The sequence below is a fragment of the Solanum tuberosum genome, unplaced genomic scaffold, assembly GCF_000226075.1.
Source record: "Solanum tuberosum cultivar DM 1-3 516 R44 unplaced genomic scaffold, SolTub_3.0 scf00243, whole genome shotgun sequence".
Taxonomy (NCBI): Eukaryota; Viridiplantae; Streptophyta; class Magnoliopsida; order Solanales; family Solanaceae; genus Solanum; species Solanum tuberosum.
Genome location: NW_006239166.1, coordinates 457,956 through 483,247, shown reverse-complemented (window position 1 = coordinate 483,247; position 25,292 = coordinate 457,956). Strand labels below are relative to the sequence as shown.

Sequence of the window (25,292 nt, the reverse complement as noted above, 5' to 3'; positions counted from 1 at the left end):
CGAATTCTGTTGAATCGTAAACTGAGGTTGAATTCCCCGAAAGGAACAAAGACCATATTAGGCATGGTATTGTTAGGAAATATTGAATTATTTGAAATTAACTTTAAGAAGACTCAAAAAGTGGATATAAATAATTCCCATTCCATCTAAAATGAAAGGTTGTTTCTACTTACTCCATTTGGCTATGCCAGGATGCACATATACTCACCTTTTCATAAAGCTAAACATTATTGTGTCACATATATATACTTATTATATTACTTATATTGTCACAAATGAATTCGAAATATCTCACTTTTATAAAAAATTGATGTAATAGGTACTAGTTTGTCTTTTGTAAATTGTAGATTGAATTTATTTTATTCTTAATCAGGTGTCTCACGTTCTAAGCGTATAAATATAAAACATCTTAAAAGGAAGTGCTTTACTCCTTAGTAAATCTATCTGATGCAAATTTGACTGACTACTTGGTTATATGATAATTTGGTTGCAAATAACTAGTCTCCCATGGATTTATGGTCTCATCAATCAATAAGTTGTATCTTATTGTGTGATACAGAGACGAATTCCGGATCTAGAGTTAGTGAGTTTAAAACGTATGTGATCTTATTATACGTATATACTTTACTTTTTAACATATTTACATAGTTCGAGTCGGAAACAATAATTTCACTTGAATCAGCTAGCATCATGATCACAAGTTAAGATATAAGATATAGTATATAAGTTAAGCATATTAATTGGCTTTACAATCTTGATCTTTGTGAAGCCAAATAAACAAGCATATTAATCCTACACATGTCAACATTTTTGAAAAGTCCGAACAGGCGAAGAACATAGTCTGACAATTTTTATTACCCAAAAAGAAATCATCCTTTAGTTTGCATTATTAGCCTCTCTTTTGGCCAAATGTAACTTTAGTATCTCAACAAGTTTCTCTGGCTCCAACATAGCACCTTTAACAAATTTGTCTTCCAAGAACCTATCACCCCAATTAACCAATCCAGGGGTCTTTGTTACATTAAATATTTCAATTCCTAACATAATTTTTATTGCTTTTATCCAACCCAAAATACACCCTAAAGTAATGTCTATGTAACCAATATTGTCACCACCAAAAAAAGATTTCCCTTTGCTACACTTAACAAATGCCTCTTCTAAAGGCACCAATGCTTCTTGTAATTTCTCTTGTACTTCTAATTTTGCTTCTTCTCCTTGTGCTTTTCCAAGGTCAGACATCAAAGGTAACCACTGCAAGTGTAGTCACAAATTTATTTTCGTCTCGTCATAAAAGTAATTGAACTTTACTCACTATGACAGTACGTTTACTTACGTACAAGGCTATATTTTTAAGTCACGTTAAAGTGATTGAACTATGTAATAAATTGCTCGAAAAAATACAAATGATTGGAATGTTAATTTTTAGCTTGGAAAAATAAAAGAATTTTGACTAACCAAATAATGATCATTCATGTTGGTTAGAAGTAGAACAAACCAAAAGTACTCTTTAATATTGTCCATTTTGAGTCAAGTCTGAACGATTTTCCTTGAAATGCCTCACATTGTTAAAAGTATCCTACACCTAATATGTAGATTCATTTTTTTTAACGATCAATGTGGGACTTTGTACGTACATCCAACAACTTAGTGCATCCGGTTATTGATATTGTTTGAGCAAGTTACATAGTTCGATTACTTTAATGTGACAAAAAAAATAGTTTGTGTTGAAAGTAATACCTTGTCATCTATGTAGGCAACCCAAAACCTAGCGATGGCACGATCAAGGGGGTTAGAAGGAAGAATCGAGGGTCCATTAGTCCACGTCTCATCGATGTATTGGACGATGACTAAGGACTCACAAATAGTGTTGTCACCATGAATGAGTACTGGGATTTTCTTATGAACAGGGTTGGATTTAAGAAGAAGTTCACTTTTATTAGACATGTCTTCTTGAATAAATTCATAATCCACAGACTTGACATTAAGAGCAATTAAAACTCTATTTGCAAATGGACTTGCTTGTGTACCTAGAACCTTAACAATACTTGTTGCCCTGACTAAATTGTTGTTGTTAATTTACTAGGTGGATACAAATGTTTAATGAAACACAATGTTGATGATCAAAGATTTATATGCTTTGGCAACTTAGTAATTCACTCCAAGAATGGCATTTACTAAGAAGTAAGAACTTAGGTGGTATCACACTAATGTTGAATATTTATTTAGGTCGTTTGGTATGCCGACTAAATTATCCTGAGATTTATAATCTTTAGACTAATTTATCCCACCTGAGAGATGGGATAAAATAATTTGCAAGTTGGATGGGAAATAAAATTTATAATGTGTTTGGTAGATGGTATAAATTTGTCCCAGGCTTAATCTTGGAATATCTCACCTTATCCTGCGTGCCAAACGATTATAATTTTAAGCAAACGTAGAATACTAAATTTCATTTTGGCACTCCAACTCAACCTTGTTCCATTTTAACCCTTCAACTCCAATTTTCATGCTCCATTTTGGTACTTCTAAGTGATGTGACACAATATGTGCATTATACTTTCTCTAAGAGAGTGAAAGACAAAAAAAAGTATTTTTTTTTAAAAATAATAAAAGATTACCCTTAAACTATATTTCTTTTATGTACCATTTAACACAAAATAATATTTTTATAATTTTTTTATTTCTATATATGTTATTCAACTGCAATTTTGCATTTTAAAAATAAGCGTTCATCCATTAGTTATTGTAAAAAATTAAAATTGACGGATGATCATTGATTTTTTTTATATAAAAAAAAAGTAAGTTATTTTTAAGAGTTTCCCTATATTTTTGCGTGAAAAATAACCGACGAAAGTGCGTCGATTTTCTTTCTTAAAAAAATCAATGACAACCCAACGAAATCTATTGAGTTTCAACATTTGTAGTGTTATTAGCTAGCAATGATAATGAGTTTTTTTTACTCGTATTTAGTTGAATGAAAAATTAGAAAGCTGATATTTGAGTTAGTCCAAATACACTAGATATGGAAAAAAAATATGTGGTGTTATTTAATTTAATTAATTGTTTAAAAAAAAAAAACTCACTTTCGTCGATTATTTTTTCACAAAATAATGTACAGAAACTCTAAAAAATATTATTTTAAAAAAATGATGTTCATCCATTATTATTTGTTTTTTCAAAAAAGAAGATATGATGTTGATTTTTAAAAATGAACATCATATGTACATTATTGTGTGAAAAAATAATCAACGAAAGTGTGTTGGTTTTCTTTTTTAAACAATTAATTAAATTAAATAACATCACATCACATATTTTTTTTCCATATCTTCTCGATTTGGACTAACTCAAATATCAACTTTCTAATTTTTTATTCAACTAAATACGAGTAAAAAAAAACTCATGTTCATTGCTAATTAATAACACTACAAAAAAATATTGAAATTCGATAGACTTCGTTGGGTTGTCATTGATTTTCTTAAGAAAGAAAATCGACGCACTTTTGTCGGTTATTTTTCACGCAAAAATATAGGGAAACACTTAAAAAGAAATTTTTACTTTTTTTAATTAAAAAAATCAATGACCATCCGACAATTTTAATTTTTTTACAATAAATAACGAATGAACGCCAATTTTCAAAATGCAAAATTGCAGTTGAATAACATATATAGAAATAAAGAAATCATAAAATTAGTATTTTTGTGTTAAATGGTACAGAAAAGAAGTAGAGTTGAAGGGTAATCTTTTATTATTTTTAAAAAAATACTTTTTTTGTCTTTCACTCTCTTAGAGAAAGTGTGATGCACAGCCTCTTATTATACGTATATACTTTACCTTTTAACAAATTTACATAGTTCGAGTCGGAAACAATAATTTCACTTGAATCAGCTAGCGTCAAGTTAAGATATAAGATATAGTATATAAGTTGAGCATATTAATTGGCTTTACAATCTTGATCTTTGTGAAGCCAAATAAACAAGCATATTAATCCTACACACATGTCAACATATTTGAAAAGTCCAAACAGGTGAAGAACATAGTCTGACAATCTTTATTACCCAAAAAGAAATCATCCTTTAGTTTGCATTATTAGCCTCTCTTTTGGCCAAATGTAGCTTTAGTATCTCAACAAGTTTCTCTGGCTCCAACATAGCACCTTTAACAAATTTGTCTTCCAAGAACCTATCACCCCAATTAACCAATCCAGGGGTCTTTGTTACATTAAATATTTCAATTCCTAACATAATTTTTATTGCTTTTATCCAACCCAAAATACACCCTAAAGTAATGTCTATGTAACCAATATTGTCACCACCAAAAAAAGATTTCCCTTTGCTACACTTAACAAATGCCTCTTCTAAAGGCACCAATGCTTCTTGTAATTTCTCTTGTACTTCTAATTTTGCTTCTTCTCCTTGTGCTTTTCCAAGGTCAGACATCAAAGGTAACCACTGCAAGTGTAGTCACAAATTTATTTTCGTCTCGTCATAAAAGTAATTGAACTTTACTCACTATGACAGTACGTTTACTTACGTACAAGGCTATATTTTTAAGTCACGTTAAAGTGATTGAACTATGTAATAAATTGCTCGAAAAAATACAAATGATTGGAATGTTAATTTTTAGCTTGGAAAAATAAAAGAATTTTGACTAACCAAATAATGATCATTCATGTTGGTTAGAAGTAGAACAAACCAAAAGTACTCTTTAATATTGTCCATTTTGAGTCAAGTCTGAACGATTTTCCTTGAAATGCCTCACATTGTTAAAAGTATCCTACACCTAATATGTAGATTCATTTTTTTTAACGATCAATGTGGGACTTTGTACGTACATCCAACAACTTAGTGCATCCGGTTATTGATATTGTTTGAGCAAGTTACATAGTTCGATTACTTTAATGTGACAAAAAAAATAGTTTGTGTTGAAAGTAATACCTTGTCATCTATGTAGGCAACCCAAAACCTAGCGATGGCACGATCAAGGGGGTTAGAAGGAAGAATCGAGGGTCCATTAGTCCACGTCTCATCGATGTATTGGACGATGACTAAGGACTCACAAATAGTGTTGTCACCATGAATGAGTACTGGGATTTTCTTATGAACAGGGTTGGATTTAAGAAGAAGTTCACTTTTATTAGACATGTCTTCTTGAATAAATTCATAATCCACAGACTTGACATTAAGAGCAATTAAAACTCTATTTGCAAATGGACTTGCTTGTGTACCTAGAACCTTAACAATACTTGTTGCCCTGACTAAATTGTTGTTGTTAATTTACTAGGTGGATACAAATGTTTAATGAAACACAATGTTGATGATCAAAGATTTATATGCTTTGGCAACTTAGTAATTCACTCCAAGAATGGCATTTACTAAGAAGTAAGAACTTAGGTGGTATCACACTAATGTTGAATATTTATTTAGGTCGTTTGGTATGCAGATTAAATTATCCTGAGATTTATAATCCTTAGACTAATTTATCCCACCTGAGAGATGGGATAAAATAATTTGCAAGTTGGATGGGAAATAAAATTTATAATGTGTTTGGTAGATGGTATAAATTTGTCCCAGGCTTAATCTTGGAATATCTCACCTTATCCTGCGTGCCAAACGATTATAATTTTAAGCAAACGTAGAATACTAAATTTCATTTTGGCACTCCAACTCAACCTTGTTCCATTTTAATCCTTCAACTCCAATTTCCATGCTCCATTTTGGTACTTCTAAGTGATGTGACACAATGTGTGCATTACACTTTCTCTAAGAGAGTGAAAGACAAAAAAAAGTATTTTTTTTTTAAAATAATAAAAGATTACCCTTCAACTATATTTCTTTTATGTACCATTTAACACAAAATAATATTTTTATAATTTCTTTATTTCTATATATATTATTCAACTGCAATTTTGCATTTTAAAATTTGGCGTTCATCCGTTAGTTATTGTAAAAAATTAAAATTGACCGGATGATCATTGATTTTTTTTATATAAAAAAAAAGTAAGTTATTTTTAAGAGTTCCCTATATTTTTGCGTGAAAAATAACCGACGAAAGTGCGTCGATTTTCTTTCTTAAGAAAATCAATGGCAATCCAACGAAGTCTATCGAGTTTCAACATTTTTTTGTAGTGTTATTAGCTAGCAATGATAATGAGTTTTTTTCACTCGTATTTAGTTGAATGAAAAATTAGAAAGCTGATACTTGAGTTAGTCCAAATACACTAGATATGAAAAAAAAATATGTGGTGTTATTTAATTTAATTAATTGTTTAAAAAAAAACTCACTTTTGTCGATTATTTTTTCACAAAATAATGTACAGAAACTCTAAAAAATATTATTTTTAAAAAATGATGTTCATCCATTATTATTTGTTTTTTTTAAAAAAAAGATATGATGTTGATTTTTAAAAATGAACATCATCTGTACATTATTGTGTGAAAAAATAATCAACGAAAGTGTGTTGGTTTTCTTTTTTAAACAATTAATTAAATTAAATAACATCACATATTTTTTTTCCATATCTTCTCGATTTGGACTAACTCAAATATCAACTTTCTAATTTTTCATTCAACTAAATACGAGTAAAAAAAATTCATGTTCATTGCTAATTAATAACACTACAAAAACATATTGAATTTCGATAGACTTCGTTGGGTTGTCATTGATTTTCTTAAGAAAGAAAATCGACGCACTTTCGTCGGTTATTTTTCACGCAAAAATATAGGGAAACACTTAAAAAGAAATTTTTACTTTCAATGATCATCTGACAATTTTAATTTTTTTACAATAAATAACGAATGAAGGTCGATTTTAGAAATGCAAAATTGCAGTTGAATAACATATATAGAAATAAAGAAATCATAAAATTAGTATTTTTGTGTTAAATGGTACAGAAAAGAAGTAGAGTTGAAGGGTAATCTTTTATTATTTTTTAAAAATACTTTTTTTGTCTTTCACTCTCTTAGAGAAAGTGTGATGCACACACTCTGCCACATCACTAAAGAAGTTCCAAAATGGAACATAAAAATTGGAGTTGAAGGGTTAAAATGGAACAAGGTTGAGTTGGAGTGCCAAAATAAAAATTAGGAACAAATTTAAGGGTCTGCATATGTGTTTTGCCTTGTTTTTTTGTTGTGAAACAAGAAAGCAATAGATTGGGACTAAATTGAGAAAATACTAAGATGACTTTGACATGGTCACACACAACATTGCAGGCCTATATCAGCATATGGAATACATTCTTTGAAGCAAATTTATTTAGACATATTCAAAGGGGGATGAAGCTTAGATGATACAAGTTCAACTGAACGTAGTATTTTTGATACGAAGCATAAATATACAACAAACATCTTTTATTTTTCGTCCGTTTAAACAAGATCTAGGAAGAGACACACTTCCATTAACAAAGCACGGACAAAGAAAAACTCAGCAACATTGTTAACTTGAGGTAGCTTACTTCACCTCGAGATACTTGCGATAAATTCCCACAAGTTTCTCAGTTTGTGGAATGATATCTTTTACAACATTGTCTGAGCAAAATCTCTCAGCCCATTCAGCTAGGCTAGGCGTCTTTGTTTCGTCTAGTATCTTCATTTCATCCATTATCTCGATTACCTTTACCCATCCGAGTAAACTACCAAGAACAATGTCAACGTAACCAATACTATCTCCACCAAAGTAAGATTTACCTTTGCTGATCTTCATAAAAGCTTCCTCCAGCAGTAAATTTCCTTCAGACATTTTCTCCACCACAGCTGCTTTTGCTTCCTTTCCTTTCGCGTTCCTATACTCCGCTACCAATGGATACCACTGCAACCATTTGATGAACTTAACTACTCATCTAAACGACTTTTCAAGCATGGTAACGTTCAGTTACTAAATAATAAGTTCAGTGATAATCATACGTGAAATTAACCACAAATAACATATCAAGCTTAGTAGTTACAAATTCAGCGTGTAGTCCCACAAAGTGGGGTCTGAGGAGGGTAGAGTGTACACAAATTTTACCTCTACGTTAGAGGTAGAGAGGTTGTTTATGATAAGTTACAAATGAAATTAAGTCTTCACCTTTTCATCTATATAGGCTGCCCAAAATCATGCTATGGCACGATCATAGGGATCAGAAGGAAGAATGGAGGGACCATTAAGCCAAGCTTCATCGATGTACTGAAGGATGACAAGGGACTCACAGATAGGCTTTTCGTCGTGGAACAGGACTGGGATTTTCTTGGAAACATGATTGGATTTGAGGAGCAGCTCACTTTTGTTTAACACATGTTCTTGTATAAACTCATACTCAATAGACTTCATCTTGAGGGCTATTTCAACACGGTTCACGTACGGGCTTGCCCATACACCTAGAAGCTTTACACAATTTGTTGCCATGGCTAGCTTCCTCAACAACAAATATTGAAGGAATGACTAATAAGCAGAGTTCAACACTCTTTTTTAATGAAATATTAGTCAGCATTTGATTCTTCTTGTACATAAGTTCTATCTACCAAATAAACAATATTGTAGGTGGGATCAACATGTTGTACTATATATGCTTTAAATATAGCGAGCGCCCATTAATTTAAAATTCTGAATCCGCCACTGCATACACATCGATTGCCAAAATGTCATGTGTACTATAGTTTGTACTCTAGCTGGATGATAGTTTAATTACAATTTGACTTAAAATACAAAGAAGTTAGTTGGCATCTATTTCTTTGTAAAGGCATCTTATAGACCATAAAGCTCCAAAACTACATTATCATTCTGTAACATCAGTTTTAGTTTTTCTTTTTTTGTTTTCTTCTCCTATTCATCCAGCATAATGGTACCATCAAATTAGTATTTTAGTGCTCTTATTTTAATACTATGATAAACAAATATGTATTTTAATCCCACACCCTCTGTATATATCAAGAAATCTACTTGATTCGACACAGTTATTATTGTATATTAACTTGAGATCGTTGTAGGAACCCGTAAACTTCAAATCAAATTACTGTTCTAAAACCTTAATTTTTTCATCAATATAGGCTGCCCAAAACCGGGCAGTGGGACGTTCATAAGGATCAGAAGGAAGGATGGAGAGACCATTACACCATGTTTCATCGATGTACTCTATGATGAGGAGAGACTCACATATAGTCTTTTCAGCATGGAAGAGTACTGAGACTTAATTTGAGGAGAAGCTTACTTTTCTTGAAAGCATTCTCTTTGATGAATTCATTCTCGATGGACTTCATGTAACTTAATTATTTATGTTTGAAATGGTGATATGAAAATTAAGTCTTAACCTTTTCATCTATATAGACTGCCCAAAATCGTGCTATGGCACGATCATAGGGATCAGAAGGAAGAATGGAAGGACCATTAAGCCAAGCTTCATCGATGTACTGAAGAAAGACAAGGGACTCACAGATAGGCTGTTCGTTGTGGATCAGGACGGGGATTTTCTTGTAAACAGGATTGGATTTGAGGAGCAGCTCACTTTTGTTTAACACATTTTCTTGTATAAGCTCAGAATCAATAGAATTTATCTTGAGGGCTATTTCAACACGGTTCACGAATGGGCTTGCCCATGAACCTATAAGCTTTACACTACCTGTTGCCATGACTGGCTTCCTCAACAACTAATATTGAAGGAATGACTAATAAGAAGAGTTCAACACTCTATTTTAATGAAATATCGGTCAGCATTTGATGCTTCTTGCACATAAGTTGTATCTACCAAATAAACAATATTGTAGGTGGGGATTAACATGTTGTGCTATGCTTTAAATAAGATTAGCAAACAATCTTATTAGTCCATTCATAAGAGTAATTTGTTGAATTATAACTTGCACTTGACTCATAAGGAAGGAAGAAGGGACTAATAGGCCAAGCTTGATCGATATATTGCACGATGAGGAGAGACTCACATATAGGCTTTTCAGAAAGGAACAAAACTGGGACTTTCTTGCTAACAGAAACTTGATTTTAGGAGAAGCTCACTTTTCTTGAAAGCATCCTGTTCGATGAATTCATGCTCGATGGACTTCAAGTTTTAGAGTCATTTGAGCACGATTCACAAAAGCGCATCTGTTCCTTCCCAAAAGTTTTACAATGGTGGTTGCCATAGCCAACTCAAGGAGTTGAAATGCAACCAATTTAGTGCAGAATTAGACACTCTTTCTTTTATGTCCCTCTAGACCTCGTTAGACGAACAAAGTAGGATCAGCAAGATTCTCTTTGCCCACGGAAAACGACTTCTTGGATGTAGCAGGCACCGCGCTCAAAATATACTAAGTTAATGCAAGTCAGAAACTAAAGTTACTGTCCTCTGTTGCTTAAGGCACCCCATTCGGGTTTGATTGTGTTGTAACTCACCACAAATCTATATACTTTCAGCTCAGTTAGTTTCTGAATTCAGTTTGGTTTAGAACATTTCAAGTTTCAAAAACTGAAATAAACATCAAATAGACACATAGAATTAACCAATAAATAGTAGATCTTGGCTTCATATTACTCATTTCTTAGTAGTTTGTTACACAATACCATAATAAACCTTCCAAAGACCGAATGTTGTTTCCATATATGGTCTTAGCTAGACTCTCCGAGGCTTCATAGGCTAAACGTAGCATATGGATTTAGCTAGATGCATTAGCTCTAATTTTGGGTATAAGGTCCTTAGCAGCCTCAGCAAGCTTATTAGTTTCAGGCATGACATCTTTGACAGAACTATCAGCACAAAAATCTTCAGCCCATTTGTATAAACCTGGAGTCTTGGCTTCATCAAGCAGTGTGACGTTGTTCATCTTCTCGGTCACCTTCATCCAACCTAAGAAGCAGCCAAGTGCAATGTCCACGTATCCAATTTTGTCTCTGCCAAAGAACTTCTTTCCTTTGCTGCAATTCTTGAAGGCATCTTCCAACAACACCAGACCGTCGAAAACTGGCTCCAGTGCTGCCTTTATGGCATCCTCTCCTTGGGCAACCGCTAAGCAACGGAATATTGGAAACCACTGCAGCATCAATAAAAATATTTGTTAAGGAAATAGACCTCAGCTAGCTCATGACGACAACTTATTCTCTCAACAAATGTGAGACTCTAACACTCTCTAGCACACGTTCAAGACTGAACATCTGGAGCGTGAACAACATAATTAAGCAATTAGAAATGTTCTATTCTTAATAGCTTAAACTTTTAGATAACACAATTTCAACATGGTATTAGAGTTGCCACCGCCAAAGAATTGGACACTACAACATGTAAGAGGAATTTTCGAGACATACTAGTCCTACAAAGTGGCGGTCTGAGGAGGGTAGAGCGTACAGAAACCTTACCTCTACGTTAGAGGTAGAGAGTTTGTTTATGATAAGTTACAAATTCAATTGTTACCAATTATAGGACAACGAGATGGTAATATGAGAATTAAGTCTTCACCTTTTCATCTATATAGGCTGCCCAAAATCGTGCTATGGCACGATCATAGGGATCAGAAGGAAGAATGGAGGGACCATTAATCCAAACTTCATCGATGTACTGAAGGATGACAAGGGACTCACAGATAGGCTTTTCGTCATGGATCAGGACGGGGATTTTCTTGTAAACAGGGTTGGATTTAAGGAGCAGCTCACCTTTGTTTATCATATTTTGTTGTATAAACTCATACTCAATAGACTTTATCTTGAGGGCTATTTCAACCCGGTTCACAAACGGGCTTGCCCATGAACCTAGAAGCTTTACACAATTTGTTTCCATGGCTAGCTTCCTCAACAACTAATATTGAAGGAATGACTAATAAGAAGAGTTCAACACTCTTTTTTAATGAAATATCAGTCAGCATTTGATACTTCTTGCACATAAGTTCTATCTAGGAAATTATGCTGGTTTGTCCTAGCTACCAAATAAACAATATTATAGGTCGGATCAGGGGCGGCTCTGCCTTATAAAAATTAAGGCATATGCCTTAGGCCCCCAATTTTGGAAGGCCTCAATTTTTTATCAAGAATAAATTATGTATTATTTTTTTATTAAAAAAAATAATTATTTATAATAAAAAGTATATAATATATATTTTTTATTACATTTATTTGCTAACATTCACATTATTTATTTTTTAAAACTCATTTTTGCTTAAAGTTTATCAAACTTATTACTTATAGAATTGTGTTAACAATTCATATAATGATTGCTTCAATAAAATAATATTTTTCAATGTTGAATTGATAAAAATCTTACCTAAAACTAATAATTATAAATTAAAAGAAGTACTCGAAAAAATCATCTATAAAAAAATTAAGTAATAATTTGCATCTAAATAGTTAGAAAAATAAATTTTAAAATAAGTATGTATGAAATTTGTTAGGCGTCAATTGAAATTTCGCTTTAGGCCCCCAATTACGTTGAGTTGTCCTTGGGTCGGATTGTACTATGCTTTAACTATAGCGAGCACCCATTAATTTAAAATTCTGGATACGCCACTGTATACACATCAAAGATACTCGAAATGGCTACAATATTCAAGCACATCAATATCAAAATGAAATGTAAAACACTACATAAGTAATTTGAAGTGCTCTCTCTAATAACTTAAGCTTTTACAGTTACGAAGAGAGATGTGTACCTTATCGTCAATATAACATGCCCAAAATCGGGCAATGGCACGATCATAAGGATCCAAGGGGAGAATAGAGGGACCAGAATTAGTCCATTTTTCATCAATATACTGAACAATGTTGAGAGATTCACAAATGGACTTTCCATCATGAATTAGAACTGGAATTTTCTTGTAAACTGGATTTGATTTAAGGAGAAGATCACTCTTAGAACTTAACTGTTCCTCCAAGAAATCATAACACACTGATTTTACGTTAAGCGCGATACGAGGCCTCACGACAAATGTACTAGGCCATGATCCTAATAATTTCACATCATTTTCAGCCATGATCAAAGCAGAGTTAGAAACAGAAGATGCAATTTGTGATTTTTGATAATTATTATTTGGGCAAGTTCTTGATCACATATATAGTAGATGAGAAGATTGAAAGGAGAGGACCTTATTAGTTTGTCCATTTGTTGTTACATTCTAACATTTTGAAACTTGTAATCTTAAATATGTCATAACATTGCCGTGATTCATAAAAGAGAAAAACACATCATTTCACTCTTAAACTTGTCCGCACAACTTACTTTAGACACTTGACTCCACGGACAATTATATACCTTCTTAACAACTTTAAAGTGAATTAAATATCACCTCAAAATTGATGTGAATATTAAATTTAAAAAAACGTGTTTAATAGTAAAAAACTGAAAATGTGGGCTTATCTTCATTAATTATTCATGGGGAACTTTCGCAAATAGTCACTATAATAAACCTAAATATGCTTCATAGTTATAGTTTGCATACTTACGGGCTGTAGCTATAGTTTAAACTGTGTCATTTGTATAATTCGTGGATTTGTATAATTCGCAGGTACATTTGTATAATTCAGTTACTTTTGTATAAACTCAAAATAACGAATTTATTCAATTATAAACATCAGAAGTGTAAGCAGTTATACAGATTATATTATACAAATTTCGAATTATACAAACGTGTGAATTATACAAAACTAAAAAGTTGAACCGCATAATTATAGCTAAAAGTATGTCACAAATTGTAATTAAAGCAAACTATAACTATATTAACTAATTAACAAGTGTATGTTTGCTTATGCGTCTAATTTTTGAATTCATTCATAGTGATTAAAGTCTGAACCCACTATTACAACCACTTAAATTGTAGGCAAAAAGTACAATCAAGTGAAGAAAATAGAAAGCAATAAATGTATACACCTACAAGACAATAATATTAATGTAACACATTCAAATCCACCTTTTAAAAAGTAGAAAAAATAAAATAAAAATTCCAATTTTTTTTTTATGGGTTTGTAATAAAATATATATTTATTTGTCCTTTTATCATTACTGGCCTTTTCAACCACTACTCATCCACTAAGATTTATGTATAGTTGCTTCAAGTCAAATCCAAAAGTCTTAGAATTATTATTATTGATCGTGCCTTCCAATTTCTAACCAATTTTGGTACACATAATTCAATCATACCTTAAAGTTAAAAAGAGCATGAGAAAATTCAAACACCTTTTGGAAAATCATTACTTAAAGTATTTGTGGTTGATATTGTTCTATTCTTCGTTACGATATTTTCTTTTCAAATTTGTTTTAAACTATTTTGTATGAGTTATGGTTCTTTCAGAAATTATCTATGTACTTCTAAAAGATAAGAGTAAGATTGTGTGTACATCATCCTCTTCATATTTTACTTGTAAAAGTACACTGAGTATATTAATAATAATATTTTTTAAAAATTATACTGTAATGTATAATATACTAGACTATATGGCAACCACCTTATTCTTTAAGTTTCTAATTACTTGTATTATAGATGTTATCGGTAGTTATCTTTAGGTAATCTTACAAAACAATGGATATAATGTTGCGACGTCAGATTCATACGAATTTAATATTTTTTGGTTAAATCTATAGAACTTAAATTCTGAATTCCCCAAACGACCTTACAACATAGCATTTCTTTTACACTACCAGTACACATGGATAAATTCATAATGTAACATATTGGTTCACGTAAATTCAATAAGTTTTGCCTAAACTCTATGTACATGTCAAGAAATCAACTAAATATTTGACTGTAAACTCATATACAATGATATACTTATTAACTCATAAATTTTGAATCTTGAATTTACCTCCGTCTTGACATAAGAGTTAAACTCATATTCTCATATTATTAATGGAAACATTTTTTTTTTAAGAATATGGTAGCAAAGATTCATTTATCTTTTATTCTTGTCCTCTCAATTTCATTTTTCCAAAAATGAATAAGTTGCTCTTCTCATTCATTTGTCTCCTTTTGTATAACTTCATATCTCCATCTTATTCACTCCCTTTATGCACAGATTTGAGTAAGTTATTTTAATTTTTTTCAATTTTTTTATCAAGATGTCATTTTTGTACAAAATTTTGTTTTCTTTTGCTAATTGTTCTTCTTCAATGTGTAATATATGTAGGAGCACCTGTTATTCCAAAAAAGGCTTTGGCTTTTTGTCCTTATAATGGAAGAGTATGTTGTGACTCTTCTAAAGATGTGCAATTGCAGAAGGCTTTTGAGGGTATGAAAATATCTGATACTACATGTAGTTCTGCTGTCAAATCAATACTTTGCTCAGTAAGTTTTCTAATTTTGATAATTTTTTATACACTGTACTGCTTAGACTCTTCAAAAATATTGTCGTGGACTACTTGTGTTGTATCCTTCGAGAAAAATTCACTACTTTGGAGGATCTGACATTCTTGAAGAGTCTGAGCAACATAGCTCATATATGTTAGTGGAAATTGAAGTTGGTGCATTTTAATTTTCTTTCTCTTTAGGTCTTTCGGAAACAACCTCTCTACCCCAGTAAGGTAGAGATAAGGTTTGCGTACCCCTAACCCTGCACAGACTCCACTCGTGAGACTGCACTGGATATATTGTTGTTGTTAGCTTAATATGTTCTTTATCTCAAATTCTTGAAGAAAGATCATGAATTTTTACAACTTACATCAAAATAGTTTCTTCAACATCTGATGAACAAGTTTTGTTCTTGTATTTAAGTTTCTGCAGGACTTTGTTAACTAATCCAAAAGATTTCCCTATTTTTTGTTTCAGACATGTGATCAGTTCTCAGCAGAGTTGTTTAAGGTAAAATCAGGGCCAAGACCAGTTCCTGTTCTTTGCAATTCAACTGATGCATCAGCAAGCAGTTTTTGTTCATCTGTTTGGGATTCATGCCAAAACATACCAATAACAAATTCTCCTTTTGCACCATCCTTGCAAACCAAAGCAGGAGGGACAAAAAACTCAAACTCCTCCTTGCTAACAGACTTCTGGCAATCGAAAGCCGATTTCTGTGAAGCATTTGGTGGAAACTCAGATAAAGATTCATTATGTTTCAATGGAGAACAAGTTTCACTCAAGAAAAACGAAACTTTACAGACTCCGAATGGGATGTGTTTTGAGAAGATTGCTGATGGAGCTTACCTCAACATGGTCCCTCATCCTGATGGATCGAACCGAGCATTCTTTTCCAATCAGGCTGGAAAAATTTGGTTAGCAAGTATACCAGATCAAGATTCAGGAGAAAGCATGGGGATTGATGAATCAAGTCCATTTGCTGATTTGACAGATGAGGTTTATTTAGATGCAAGATATGGGATGATGGGGATGGCTTTTCATCCAAATTTTGCTAAGAATGGCAGGTTTTTTGCTTCATATAACTGTGACAAAGCTAAGTCCCCTAGCTGTGCTGGAAGATGTGCTTGTAATTCAGATGTTGGTTGTGATCCTTCTAAGATAAACTCAGATGATAATAAGCAGCCATGCCAATACCATTCTGTTGTTGCAGAGTTCAGTGCTAATGGGACTGCACCAAATCCATCATTGGTTGGTTTTTCACTCAATTGTGTTCTTAAACAGCAGCTAGATAGCCAATCTTTGTTGGTCTGATTCTTTTTTATGGGCTTATACCAGCTTTGATACCATGTTGAATTACGTTACCACCTCCATCTTAAAACTTAAGCTGTTTGAACCTAATTCAGCATAGGGGATTAGAAGTTTCTCCAATTCCATTTCAAAAGGTTTCATTGCAAGCACTTATGTTGTCTTGTTTGATTGAAATTTCATACATTTTGTAGGCAGAGAAGGTGAAACCATCAGAAGTGAGGAGAATATTTACAATGGGGCTTCCATTCACAGCTAATCATGGAGGACAAATACTCTTCGGCCCTGAAGATGGATATCTCTACTTTATGATGGGAGATGGTGGAAGCAAGGGTGATTCTTTCAATTTTGCTCAAAATAAGAAGTCATTGCTTGGAAAAATAATGAGGGTTGATATTGATAACATACCAAGTGAGCACTTTGATTTAATTGTTTTACAATAATTGACACAAACTAAAAAGGCCAACTGCCTGCCTTGTACTTTCTTGAATTAGGTCATGAGATACTACTAAGGTGATTCTTTCATTAGGTCAAGAAGAAATATCAGACCTTGGACATTGGGGTAACTATACGGTTCCTCGAGATAATCCTTATTCACAAGATAAGGATTTGCAGCCTGAAATCTGGGCGCTAGGACTGAGAGACCCTTGGCGCTGTAGCTTTGATTCAGAAAGGCCTTCTTACTTCATCTGTGCAGATGTTGGCCAGGTTCAATGACAATCTCACTTTCATTGAGGGCTATAACATCTGTTTTTAAGATCATTTCAACAGACATAACATGCTACCTGATATCTTGACTCTGAGTTTTTGACAACCATTTGAATCATGCAGGATCAGTATGAAGAAGTTGACATCATCACGAAAGGGGGAAACTATGGATGGAGCATGTATGAAGGTCCTTTACGCTTTAAAAATGCTTCAGCTGATGATTTCATGGATCCCATCTTCCCAGTGTTAGGATACCGTCATTCTGATATAAATAAAGAAGTTGGATCTGCAGCCATATCAGGTGGCTATGTTTATCGATCCAAGACTGATCCCTGCATATATGGAAGGTAAATATGAACACCCTTGTTGATATAAGATTGTACATTAGCGAACCAAACTTAACAGAAGGATGGTTGCATTTGCAGTTACCTCTATGGCGATTTGTATGCTAAGAACTTTTGGGCAGCTCAAGAAAATCCGTATAACAGTGGGAACTTTACAGCAAGAGGCATTTCTTTCCGTTGTGCTCATGATTCCCCTCTCAATTGCAGCTCAGTTCCCAATAGTCCATTGCCTGCTTTAGGTTACATATTCTCATTTGGACAGGATAACAGGAAGGATACCTATGTTTTAACAAGCACCGGTGTATACAGAGTGGTTCGTCCAAGTCGCTGCAACTACACTTGCTCGATGGAGATAGCAAGGACTGCTGAGAGCCCAGGTCCCTCTGCACCTTCAGATGGTCACGTTGCTAAAGCAGATCTCTGCTCGGTCCTTGTTCTTTACTGTCTGCTGCTTTTGACTAGCTTCATCCTGTAGTTATTGCACTGTAATTATGAGATCAGTGTTATACTAAATACACAAGCTACAGTTTGTGTTGGAGCAACATTATCTTGTCGCAGAAGATAGAATGCAACTCTTAAGATGAAAACCATGATCAACCCTAAAAGCTAAACTATTGTCCTTCCTAATTTAAATATCGCGAGACTTCAACCACAGAAGCATATCATATCATATATTTATGCAACATTTTAATTAAGAGTAAAACATTAATAAAAGAATAAAACAACAAAGCTAACTCAAAGCAACATCAATTTCCTCGCCAGAGAATTAACTTAACTTCAGTGGTTAGGTGATTGAAAAACAAACTTGACTAGAACAGGTACTCAATTACTAATGCTTTTGACTTAAATTTAAAATTCAATAAATTGCATGATCAACAATTTACCTCTCCTGAAACTGATACCACCAGGTCTATGGCATAATTAGCAAACTGTGTGAGCTAATTGAAAATTTCATACATATCAAGAAATAGTCATTGAATATAATGTAACCTCCTTCAACAGTTTAAACCAGGTTAAACAATCATGCATTCCTTGAACCGCTACTTCCACATATCAAAACAACAGCCTTTCACAAATCTTCTCCTAGTTTCCGGTGCTTTTTGACATTAATTGGTGGTATACTGTAGTATACTTCATTGCAGTAGAACACCAAGTCCACGACACCTGATTCACGAAGAAAGATGAACGTTAGATCAATCACAAGCACTTCTGCAGCTATGAACATCAAATATAGGTTAAAATAATGCGGTGCCTTGGAGTTTCTGTCTTTACATCCTCAACACCAAAGAACCTCCCACCCCACCAAAATAAAAGTATACCACAGCCATGTACAAGTCCATTTAAAGTTTTGTCCCCTTACCAAAGTAGTTCATATAAAGGTTTGTATGGGAAAAAAAGAGAGTATAGTCTAACGTGTTCTGTTTTCCACTTTATTATAGAGGAGGAAACTTGAATTTGCAATTTTTACCTAGCTTGCATGCTTCTTTCTGATCCAAGCAGGATTGCTTTAAAGGTGATTCATCAGTCCTCCCTTCACCTCCCTGCATCGCATGGTACAAATCTAAGCAAAGCAAAGAAAGCAAAAGTGCACTGAAATGCTAAATTGCAGCATGCATCTAAAACTGTACTCAGCTTTAGATCTTTTGAAGAAATGGAAGTGAGTTAAAAATACACAAATACCAAGTATAGTAAACTCGCCTGTCTCAAAATATCATCTGACGACTTACAGAGCAACACAACTTGAACTGACTTGACAGCACGAAAAAGATTAGCATCATTGGGAGCAAGACAACTAGTTTTTTGTTACTAGTTCCAAAAATAGCAACAAGATGACCAGCAACAGGATGCAGAAACATGTCAGACAACCATCATGCATTCCTATTATCAGTCTTGTCTGCAAGACATTTTTCTACTGCTTCATCACAAAGCTCAAGCGCCAAATCAAAGTTCCCTTGTTCATAGTTCATATCCGCAAAGATAGAGTAAAGTTCTTTATCTGCCAATAAACCATATCTTCTCATCTCTTCAAACATTTCTTTCGCCTCAGAATACTTTTTCCTCTTTAAAAACCCTTTGATGAGTGCATGATAAGTCTCTAATGTCGGGGTGAATCCCTTCTTGATCATTTCCTTGTGCAAAAACCAAGCCTCTTTCATATTTCTAGCTTTGCAATGTCCTCGTATCAATATGTTGAAGGTATTGGCATTTGGTACAACTCCTTTGCCCAGCATCCCCTTGTAAATTTCTGACGTCATACACATATTATTTCGCACACTATACTGCTTCATAAGAGAATTGTAAGTAGTAGCATTTGGTATTATACCCTTCTCCAACATCCACTTCAACAGTTTATCACCCTCTTCTAGCATCCCTGACATACAAAAGCCATTCATCAGAACGTTGAATGTAACTATTGTGGGTTGGAGTCCTCTGAGCAACATTTGTCGTAGTAGTCCATGAGCCTTGCCCATCTCTCCTAATTTACAATAAGCATCCATTAGAGTAGTATACGTAAAGGCATCAGGACAGATCCCTGCAGCTTCCATATCTTCCATCAACTTTACCGCTTGATTCACATCTCCAGCTTTACAAAAACCATTAACAAGTGAGTTGTATGTGTAAATATTCAGTTCAAGACCCTTTCCACACATCTCGTGGAGAAGTTCATTTGCTGTTTCAAGTTCCCCTAGTTTACAGAGCCCATCTACTAGTGTAGTGTAAGTCACAATATTTGGCACAAACTGCATCTGAACCATTTTGTTGTGAAGAGAAAAGGCTGCCTTTATCTCCCCTGCCTTGCAATAACCATCAATAAGTGTTGTATAAATGAATTCGTCAGGTTCTAACCCCCGGCCAAGCATATAATTCAACAACTTATCTGCTTCAGCAATATTTCCAGTGTGACACAGACCAGAAATAAGGGCAGTATATGTTATCAAATCAGGGGTAATGTTAAGACTCTGCATCTCATTGAACAGACTGTATGCAGCACTTATGTTCCCAGTTTTGCAGAAGCCATCTATAAGAGTTGTGTAAACAACATTATCTGGAGTGATTCCCTGGGAAGTCATCTCCCTCAGAATTTTCTCGGCATCATGCACTTTGCCTCTCTTAGACAAAAGAAGAATTATACTGTTAAAAGTAAATGCATTTGGCTTCAATCCTTTTACTTGCATTTCTTCGATGATCTTCATCACTGATTCAAGCTGTCCAGCAGCACAGTATCCATTAATCACAGTGCTGTAACTTACAACATCAGGCATACAGCCCCTCAGCTCCATTTGCAGGAGTAAGTTATGAGCTTCTTTAACTTTCCCTATCCGACAAAGAGAATGGATCACTATATTATGAGATTCATTGTCCCAGCAAACACCCACTTCAGAAAATTCATGAAAGACCTTTAGCATCATTTTGTGCCCCTCAATCTCATGCGAGAGACATGAAAGGAAAAAGTTACATGAAGAGACAGATAGAACTAAGCCATAGTGCAACATTTTATCAAAAAGTTTTCTTCCATAATCTAGACTTCCTAACTCAACAAGCACTTGGAAGAAAATATCAAAAACAAATGGATTAGAACCCCAATCCTTATAAGTGTATATTAACTTTTCAAGAAACTGGGGGAAGAAAACTGTCACATCTACACTGGGTCTTGCCCAAAAATCATGAATAAGCCTATGTACTGTCCTTGCATCTTTTTGTGCAGCAGCAATATGCACGATAATACAACGTACCTCAATTGACGGGTCCCTCCGTTGACACCACCAATCAAAGAAATCTATAACCAGTTTGTAATCATTCTTTATGGTCATGAGAACCCAAACGATGTGGTCAGGTTTGATTTTTGATTCAAAGGGCTTTAAGACACGCCGAATGTGCTCAGAGTAACGTTGCTTAATAGAAGTCGATACGTGCTGCACAAGTTCAGAGTCTCTAATGAAGGGTTTTTTAGGCGAATAATCTGGAAAAGGTCTCACAGCAGTTAAAGTTAGGCAAGAAAGCTTTTCAACTGCAGAATTAGTTGAATATGAAAAGAATGACATGTGTTTTGTCACAGAACCCAAGTATCGATGATAAGACAAAACTTGACAATGGTAAGGAAAAACAAAAGCAGAACACCTCCTCATATCTCTTTGAGAGAGCCATTAAAGCTTGCAAATGCCATGGCTCTCCTCCATGTATAAGATCAATTTATAGAAACTTCATCTCTTTGTCACCTGTAAAACAAATAGGATGATCACATTAAACATTGATTATTGTAACTTTTTGTTAAGAAGTCAATTTCTGCAAATGCAACATCAAGAAAATAAGGAAATTGAATAAAGTAAAAAAATCAACCTATCTGATGCTGCTGCTATTGACAACAACAACAACAACTTAAACGGTGTAACCCCACAAGTGTGGTCTGAATGGAAGAGATAAATCAAGATATTTGTCACATTAGGAGGATGCCAGTGAAGGAGAAGGAACTTGGATTTGCCGGAGAAAGAGATCAACTATAAAGAACCTATCAAAAAATATTGTTTTATCATAAAGAACCTATCTTTGAAACCCAATCCTCAATCCCAATTACAACAAGAAACAACAAAATACCCACTGTAGTCCCACAAAGTGTTGTCTTGGGAGGATAGAGTGTACACAGACCTTACCCCTACCTCTGAGGTAGAGAGCTGTTTCCGATAGACCTCGGCAAATAAAAAACAGATGGGTGGAAGAAAGTACAAGAAAACATAAGTAGAGAAACTGGAAAGTAGGTGTTTTCTGGTCAGATTTCTTGGTGGAGAAAGTAGTGAAGGTTGGCTGATGCTGTTATTGCTTCACCAATAAATAAATATCCATAACAGAAACAGCTAACTTAAACATTGAACTCACTATTCAACAAAAGGGCTTGCTCAATGCTCGGATAGTAAGCATCCTCCACCTCCAACTCTAAGATTATGAGTTCGAATCACCAAAGAGCATAAAGCTAGGAGCTTTAAATTTTATTTTATTTAAAAAAAAAAAAAACTCAATATCCTGTCACACACCCAATTGATATATAAATGCTAATTCTCTTATTCTAAATACAAAATTAACATATTCCATCCATAACAGAGTCTACAAGATAAGCTATTCTCTAACTGTAAGCTAAAAAATTGGAAATTAACTCAAAAAAACATACAAATAGAAGCACAAAATGACATTTTCAAGCTTAATTTATGAATAATCATTCAAAAAGGGTATTAGGGTTCTTACTAACATACCATTCTTCGTCGGAGAAGAAAGCTGGCTGTTGAATCCTCTGGTTATCAATTTGGGCCTCTGAAAATATCCATTTCTTGGCAATTGATGGGCCGAACATATGTTAGAATTAAGAAATTTATGGGCTTAGATTTGACAACCAAGTTACACATTTTGTCGTTCAACTAAAAATAATTATATTCGCTAGTCAAATATATTAGAAAAGATATATTATTTTATAATCGGAAGAAACATATATTTTATGTACGGTATATTTATATTAATACGTGCAAAAAAAATATTTGCTTATTTTGGTGGGTGGTATTATGTAATATTCCTATATTTATTATATCTAAAGCAAACAATACAATTTCACTAGTTTAGGATTTAATTATTTTTCTTCACTTTAGTTTTCGAAATTAAAGGTACAACATTTCCTTTGCCAGATACACTCAGATTCATGTATCTTGAATACTTGCGAATCAAATTAGATGTAATTTGTTCTAGATACATTGTATATATTACAGCGTGATTTGCATATATATGAGATACAATAACTCTCTCACTCGCCTTTCTCCTCTCTCGATCTGAGTTGCTCGCCTCTTCTCTCTCTTTATGTCTCTGATCTCTTAGACATGTACATGATTTATATAAATATTCGTTCGTCTCTCTTTCAATGTATTTGATATCCTACATATATGTATTTAGTGTTAAAATTAGTTGCCATTGGCCAATCTCCTCTCTCTTTTTTGGTTACAATAAGAAGTACTAAATAAAATACTTCAAAAATATTTGTACAGATGAATTTTATATTCTTGAACATATTTTTACAAATTAATAAATCTTTTTTTATGTTTGTATTTATCGTTTGTCAGATAATCTGCACATTCATTTGCCTCTCTCCAAATACGACCAACGATGGCCTAGTTGAATTTTAATAAATATTAACAGGGGCGTATCTAGAGGGGGTGCCGTGGGTTCACGTGAACCCATGCTCCCCTCTCTAGATCATATATAGTAGTGTTATATGTTAAAAAAATATTTAAATATAGATATGTGAACCCACGTTCAAAGTATCATATAATATAATATGATGATGATAGGTGCACCTCTCTGAGTGAGGATAGAAATTTAAATCTTATATCTATCTTCTGTTTTTGAGTAACACCTCTCCAAGTGGTTATCGGTTACACTTTTGGCGTTTCAACTAATTTTTCTTAAATCTTTCAAAATTTTCCAGTGTGTTACATTGAAAATTCTTTAAAAAATTTAGCACTATAATTTTTTTTATATAATTAAATCAAATGTGTATATTAAAATTTAAAAGTAGTAGTATTATATATTTTGGACCTATAATTTTTAAAATTTAATGGTTCATATAAAGTACCTAAAAGTCAAACTGATCAAATTTATATTTAAGAAGCATTTTTTCGTAATCGTGCACCCATCTTACCGAAATTCTGAATACGCCTCTGTATAAAGTTACTGTAAGTAAGAAGGTCTATGTACCTTAATAGTGGAAGGTGATAAATTCAAAGTGTTTTGGATACAACAATTTAAAGTTTATTTTATTCTGAAGATATTTTGATTTTGATACAACAATTAAAAGATCAAAATTTGTATGTTTATCTGTTTGTATGCTTTTTGATATATAATTTGTATTTCTTATTTATTTTGAATACACATTTGCACCAAATACAGTTTAGATAATATGATACAAATTGTATATTCAGGCTAATACAATTTATAATATAATTACGTTCAAAATACATTTTTTATTTTGTAATTTATTTGGGATACAAATCGTGAATGATTGAATAAAAGAAGATTTATCGCAAAAGATTGAGGCTGAAAATATTTAAAAAAATAAGTAGTAATCCATTATTTTATTATAATTTTTTTTTTAGTAAAACTAAAATTATTATTTTTATAACTAAGTATAACAACTCTAGAGATCATTGGCGTTTCAACTAATTTTTCTTAAATCTTTCAAAATTTTCCAGTGTGTTACATTGAAAATTCTTTAAAAAATTTAGCACTATAATTTTTTTTATATAATTAAATCAAATGTGTATATTAAAATTTAAAAGTAGTAGTATTATATATTTTGGACCTATAATTTTTAAAATTTAATGGTTCATATAAAGTACCTAAAAGTCAAACTGATCAAATTTATATTTAAGAAGCATTTTTTCGTAATCGTGCACCCATCTTACCGAAATTCTGAATACGCCTCTGAATATATATATAACCATTGCATCTTCACATAAAGACAACAACCAAAATATAAGATCTTATTTTACTGAAAATATCATTTTTAGTATCCAAATAATTAAAACTGTTTGAAAATTTGTCATTATACTTTGGTTTCAAACTTTCAATACTGGCTGTGAAGCACTGAAAAAAATAATCAAGGGAATAAAGTTAATAGGTTGTAGATAAGGTATACTCCCCTTCTTTTCTTCCCCTATTTTATATTCCTACAGTT

The 25,292-nt window shown here is 33.0% G+C and overlaps 6 protein-coding genes and 1 pseudogene across 12 annotated transcripts; 1 reads left to right on the top strand and 6 right to left on the bottom strand.

The window, feature by feature from the left end:
- Positions 1 to 876: 876 nt before the first annotated feature.
- Positions 877 to 2,171, bottom strand: LOC102606460 (glutathione S-transferase U17-like). The gene is made up of 3 exons (XM_006357223.1): positions 2,158 to 2,171; positions 1,738 to 2,053; positions 877 to 1,251 (listed from the first exon to the last, which is right to left on the bottom strand). The coding sequence occupies exons 1-3, from the start codon at positions 2,169 to 2,171 to the stop codon at positions 877 to 879; spliced, it is 705 nt and encodes a 234-aa protein (XP_006357285.1).
- Positions 2,172 to 4,073: 1,902 nt separating this feature from the next.
- LOC102606128 (glutathione S-transferase U17-like) lies at positions 4,074 to 5,679 on the bottom strand. Its single transcript, XM_006357222.1, has 3 exons — positions 5,670 to 5,679; positions 4,935 to 5,254; positions 4,074 to 4,448 (listed from the first exon to the last, which is right to left on the bottom strand). The coding sequence occupies exons 1-3, from the start codon at positions 5,677 to 5,679 to the stop codon at positions 4,074 to 4,076; spliced, it is 705 nt and encodes a 234-aa protein (XP_006357284.1).
- Positions 5,680 to 7,257: 1,578 nt separating this feature from the next.
- LOC102605791 (glutathione S-transferase U17-like) lies at positions 7,258 to 8,431 on the bottom strand (annotated as a pseudogene).
- Positions 8,432 to 9,272: 841 nt separating this feature from the next.
- Positions 9,273 to 9,602, bottom strand: LOC107057668 (glutathione S-transferase U17-like). The gene has a single exon (XM_015313317.1). It carries the CDS (start codon positions 9,600 to 9,602, stop codon positions 9,273 to 9,275), a length of 330 nt encoding a protein of 109 aa, XP_015168803.1.
- Positions 9,603 to 10,459: 857 nt separating this feature from the next.
- On the bottom strand, positions 10,460 to 13,024 carry LOC102590689 (glutathione S-transferase U17-like). 2 transcript variants are annotated; one of them, XM_006357176.2, is made up of 2 exons: positions 12,597 to 13,024; positions 10,460 to 10,991 (listed from the first exon to the last, which is right to left on the bottom strand). In XM_006357176.2, exons 1-2 carry the CDS (start codon positions 12,915 to 12,917, stop codon positions 10,617 to 10,619), a joined length of 696 nt encoding a protein of 231 aa, XP_006357238.1. In that variant the 5' UTR covers positions 12,918 to 13,024; the 3' UTR covers positions 10,460 to 10,616. The 2 variants fall into 2 exon arrangements, with proteins under 2 accessions (XP_006357238.1, XP_015168835.1); XM_015313349.1 differs by lacking the exon at positions 12,597 to 13,024 and adding an exon at positions 11,414 to 11,823.
- Positions 13,025 to 14,839: 1,815 nt separating this feature from the next.
- LOC102589579 (HIPL1 protein-like) lies at positions 14,840 to 18,748 on the top strand. 3 transcript variants are annotated; one of them, XM_015313325.1, is made up of 8 exons: positions 14,840 to 14,958; positions 15,064 to 15,221; positions 15,702 to 16,475; positions 16,727 to 16,943; positions 17,062 to 17,240; positions 17,364 to 17,587; positions 17,666 to 18,055; positions 18,470 to 18,748. In XM_015313325.1, the coding sequence occupies exons 1-8, from the start codon at positions 14,871 to 14,873 to the stop codon at positions 18,507 to 18,509; spliced, it is 2,070 nt and encodes a 689-aa protein (XP_015168811.1). In that variant the 5' UTR covers positions 14,840 to 14,870; the 3' UTR covers positions 18,510 to 18,748. The 3 variants fall into 3 exon arrangements, with proteins under 3 accessions (XP_015168811.1, XP_006357234.1, XP_015168812.1); XM_006357172.2 differs by lacking the exon at positions 18,470 to 18,748 and having other exon boundaries at positions 17,666 to 18,126; XM_015313326.1 differs by lacking the exon at positions 18,470 to 18,748 and having other exon boundaries at positions 17,364 to 17,578; positions 17,670 to 17,911.
- Positions 18,749 to 19,282: 534 nt separating this feature from the next.
- LOC102589915 (pentatricopeptide repeat-containing protein At1g05670, mitochondrial) lies at positions 19,283 to 22,899 on the bottom strand. Of its 4 annotated transcripts, none has more exons than XM_015313323.1 (2): positions 22,820 to 22,899; positions 19,283 to 21,801 (listed from the first exon to the last, which is right to left on the bottom strand). In XM_015313323.1, exon 2 carries the CDS (start codon positions 21,709 to 21,711, stop codon positions 19,453 to 19,455), a length of 2,259 nt encoding a protein of 752 aa, XP_015168809.1. In that variant the 5' UTR covers positions 21,712 to 21,801; positions 22,820 to 22,899; the 3' UTR covers positions 19,283 to 19,452. The 4 variants fall into 4 exon arrangements, with proteins under 4 accessions (XP_015168809.1, XP_015168807.1, XP_015168808.1 ...); XM_015313321.1 differs by having other exon boundaries at positions 22,828 to 22,899; XM_015313322.1 differs by lacking the exon at positions 22,820 to 22,899 and adding an exon at positions 21,923 to 22,810.
- Positions 22,900 to 25,292: the final 2,393 nt, after the last annotated feature.